Here is a 4,846-nt window from a genome sequence, read left to right on the forward strand (position 1 = left end):
ATAGTATTGTTAGAGTGCAGTCCATTGATTACTCTCAAAACTGCTGGGTATTTACATTAAATAAGTCACTACGACTTAGAGTAAGTAAGTGAGTAAATAAATAAATGACTAACTAAATGTGTATAAAATCAAGCAGAAGGCAAAATATGCTTTCACTTTCATACATCAAATTTATTAACATTAGTAGGTTTGTGTTGTCTGTGTTGGACTCAACTCAACTCATGCTAAATATCCATCTATTCAATCGGAAGTTTAATGTGTACTTTAGCAATTACCGGTGAATTAGTTATAGCGGTAAAAAAAACATAACAAACAAGTAAAGAAAAAAAAAAAACAAAACTGCTTTAACTTGAATCCGACACAAAATATAGATACAGATTTCCAAAGAGTTGAGACTTTATTTTATTAAGATTTTAAAAAAATTTATCAACATTTAACCCCCATAAGTTAAATATCCTTAAATTATTTATAGAATTTATTTAATTTTCTTAATGTTCTAATTAATAATTATAAGGAATTTTTTGGTTTTACCAAAAATTTTTTATTCTTAGAATTTCAGTAAAAACTTTAAATTGTTTGTTTTTTGGATTAAAACGCAATTATCACAAGTTTAAGTTTTATATTTTTTAATTGTGTGTCATATTTTAAAGGTATTAATTCATTACTTCCTTTAAAAAGTAATTTTGTGAAGGTTTTTGCATCTAATTTGAAACTTTTTATGAAGGGGATTTATCCCTTTATAATGATAATATATGACACATTTCAGACATTTGTTACAATATCATAATTGCATGTCATTTTTGGGGTTTTACAAAGCATTAAGTTCTAATTCGTTATTATTATTTTTAATCCGGTCTAGTTTATAAATCGTGCGGTTTCAGTTATCCAAAAGAGGCTTCTGATATGAAATGATATTATGAATATAAGTGCATTAATAGTTTTCAAAATCCCAGTTTTTCAAATTTCAAGCGCTTTAAAACGCAACTATGGAATTATCCGGTTAAGTATGATATGTTATTAGTTCGAATCTAGCCCCGAAGCCCTTAACTACTTACTTAAATACCATTTAGCCACCGACATTCCAGGTGACTAGTTATTTTATCAATAGTCACCCTATACATTACACAGAGACAGTAAAAAGCTTAAGTATGTTTTTGAAGGGCCCACTCTCTCGCTTAAAGGGCCCATCTCTCCTTGACCAAAGATGAAATAGATCCAACCAGTTGGTTGGACTCTTTGTCGAACTGCTGAGATCTGAATATTCTTTTACAGGTAAACTATATATTATATGAGTACCGTTCATGGGTAACATTCGGTTTCTGTATGTATAGTTGAAATAGCAAAACAGTGATTGGGAAGACAAAACCTGACCTTAAGGAGGGTAAATGTAATGCTTCTATAGAACTTGAAAGTGGATATATTTCGACGAACATATTCATCATATTATATCAGATATAACATCTTTTGAGAATTTTCAACTACCTATTTTCATACTACCTATGTTTTTAAAACTAAAATTCGGAACATTTTTTACAACAACATTGTAAACATTTTTTGAATACATTTGTTCAATTCAAAATCGTTGTTGTACGGTTGTATAGAAGTATGTCGTAATGTTTTTGATATTGAATTGTTTCTGTTTCAAACAATTTTATTTGAAAAGTTTTTACGACATACAAAACTACAACGATACGACATAGATTGTGAATTGGAAATTGTACTGATATCTAGTTTGAGCCCCCTTTCAATACAATTTTAATAATTTTTTTAGTTTTAAGTACATTACTACTCAAAGTCTGAGAGGTAATTCTAGAAAAAAGTGGTCATAAGAGTGCCCTGAGTAACAGTCTTTTTAAGAATGTTTTTGTTATTGAATTGTTTCTGTTACAAACAATTTTATTTGAAACATTTTTATGACATACAAATCTACAGTGATATCAAGATCAAGGACCTGATATCAAGATATCAAAAAACTTTTATTGTTTTTTCTCGTGTTAAGTATATTACTACTCAAAGTCTAAGAGGTCCAGGGGACACTCTAATGTACATAAGAGTGTCCTGAGGAAAACCTTTTTTAAGAATTTCAAGTATAAATAATTCTTAATCTATCCTTATTAATATATTGAACACGACAAATATAAGAAATATCCCAAAAACTATTAAAAATCCAGACTTCAGTGTAATTTGTAAAAATATCAAATTTTTTGTTTAAATGATTTTTAGTTTGGAGCTAATTACGGGAGATAAAATTTTTAGTGTATTTTTGACTCACAAAATAATTTTTTCTACATATCTGAGAAAAGTATTACTTATTATTAACATTTTTACAAAAAATAATTAAACTTACTTTAAAGTATCTATGATAACGAAGAACAAGTTTTGCTGTATGAATATGACAGTTGATGTTGATGAGAAAAATTTTTTACAAACGTTATGATTTTGATAAATGATAATAACAATGATGATGTTTATGACTATAGTGATAATGATGATTTTTGGTATTAAACAAGTTTAAAAGGTAGGGCGGTTGGTTGGATGTCAATGAATGAGTAAATAATTTTATGAATGGTTGATTGATAATAAGGAAGATAAACGAATATTTAGACAAAAGAAACTATTTACATATTATAAAATATTTCTCTAGGTAAAATAATAATAATATTTACACAAAGTGAAATGGAAATATTTAAACGACATAATTATATACAAAAAATATTTACAATATTTACAACATACATAGATACTTATTATCGGCAAATCAAAATGGGAAAAAATTTGAATTAAAATTGCTAATATAAAAATGAACTTGCAACGTATAAATAGAAAAAAAGATGAAAAATGAAAATATGAAAATGATTTTTAAACGCTTGACTAGTTGAAAATGATCAGTCGTCTCTGGGGGGCGGCGTCATTATATTTTGTCAAGTACTCAATGTAATCGAGTATGAATAGTAAATGAATATTTAAATGACTTAATATGAATGATCATTAGAGATATACATATGAATGTAGAGGCCACACCACAAAGAATGAGAAACAATAAATAAACCCTTTATGCTTCAGTTCATTTAACATAACGCCAAACCAAACATTTCTTTAGATAATAAACAATTTTATTTTTATACGCACCATCTGGTCCATAGGCTGTTGGTAAATAATTGCTAGATGGCGCTTCGAATGCTACATGTCCACCACCGTAACCGGCACCACCACCAGTATAACCACCTGAACCGGATGGTGGCAAATACTGATGTGTGGCACTGCTAAATGTTGGCGGCTTTGATGGTGGACCATAGCTAGAGTGACCACTTGGTATTTCGTATGATGTTATGCCTGTAATAATAGAGACACACAATACAATTAACAACTATTTTAAATTTTTATTTTTTAGCTTTATTGTCGTCATCTTGATCATGTTGCAATACACGACGAGTATGTATAACCAATGTAATTTTAACAATTATGCATTTTTTTTGCTTGTCTTTTCTTATATACACTTAGAAAAATTATTGTTATTAAATATATTTAGATTATATGTTTATACGTATTTATATACAATTAATTATGTTATAAATGATTTAATAAATTTTTATTAAATCGAGAGAAATTAAAATAATTATTTTGAGTTTTTTAATCGGGATGTTAGTTTATATACAAGAAATTTTAAATTATATTAAAAAATTACTATTAATGGTTATTAAAAGCATTATTTACTTAAAATAAAAAAATTGTTTCCAAAATTGATAAATTTATGTAGTGACTAAAGAAGATGATAAGATAAAACGACGTGTCCTAAAGTCCAACGTTATAATACTCATAACAAGCTAAGACAAATTTAAAGAACTTCCAAAGTAGCGAAAAAGAAGTAGCATTTACTCCATGAAAGTACTGAAAAGGACTTAAAGAAGTGTTGATTTTAGCACAGCCCAGCAAAAAAGAACTTGTCGTAGGAGGCATATTCTTTTATCTGATTCCACATTCACTACTTCTGAAGTCATTCTCAAGAAGTAATTTTAGGTCATTTGTGAAAAGTATTAAAAAGGACATCCAACCCTCACTTGAATATTGACTTGCGCAAAATTTGTTAAATATATTTCTATTTTATGATTTATGGACTGAACTTTTTCAAAGAGCTACGAGGTCCAGGGATTCGATTACAGTGTAATGATAACTATAAATTCAGTCAAAATCCGGCATATTATTATAGTTACATATAAGGAGTTTGAATCTATAATAGCCTCATTGTTGGGTATCAACCAGTTCTATCCTTATAATGTATACATTCCGGAAATAACACTTCTGACTAACAGTGATTGAATGATTCTTGGAAATTACGCCGAGGAAACTGAGGTTCTAAACATTGTAAAATAGTATATTCAGTGAAAATTTTTTTGTCATTAAAAGGAGCGCACAACAGGACTGATTGCGGCCTGGCTGTTTTTTTTATCATGAAAATCATTACATTTGCAAAAGAGAAGGTAAGCATTTAATTGAATAGAGAACAATGGCAATGCTTATCCTCTAGCTTACAGAAGACATGAATTGTAAATAAGAAGATTTCATTTGAGAACCCCATTTCTCTTTTTATAAACGTTTTAAATATAAAAACTATTTCAGTGTATTTTCTATTGTCATTGGCGTCGACCAAAAGCCTAACTAACATTTAATTTGTATTTTCTATGAAAAAATTTATCTATTGGCTTAACAATTGGTCATCGAATAGATGACGGGACATGTTGCAAATAAGGAAATCCTTATATTTATAAGCTACAATTAACATGGTAACAAATAACTAAATGGTAGACAAATGATTAAGTGTAATTTTTAATAATTTAAAATGTATTTT

The 4,846-nt window shown here is 28.2% G+C and overlaps 1 protein-coding gene across 1 annotated transcript in view; it reads right to left on the reverse strand.

Annotated features, from left to right (window-relative positions):
- The window catches only part of LOC111690168 (keratin, type I cytoskeletal 9), an 11,010-nt gene that overhangs the window by 2,305 nt on the left and 3,859 nt on the right, over positions 1-4,846 (reverse strand). The window contains exon 3 of the mRNA XM_046948128.1: positions 3,130-3,333. Coding sequence (XP_046804084.1) covers positions 3,130-3,333 — 204 coding nt within the window. The remainder of the gene's footprint in view (positions 1-3,129; positions 3,334-4,846) is intronic.

This window comes from Lucilia cuprina, chromosome 4 (genome assembly GCF_022045245.1).
Source record: "Lucilia cuprina isolate Lc7/37 chromosome 4, ASM2204524v1, whole genome shotgun sequence".
Taxonomy (NCBI): domain Eukaryota; kingdom Metazoa; phylum Arthropoda; class Insecta; order Diptera; family Calliphoridae; genus Lucilia; species Lucilia cuprina.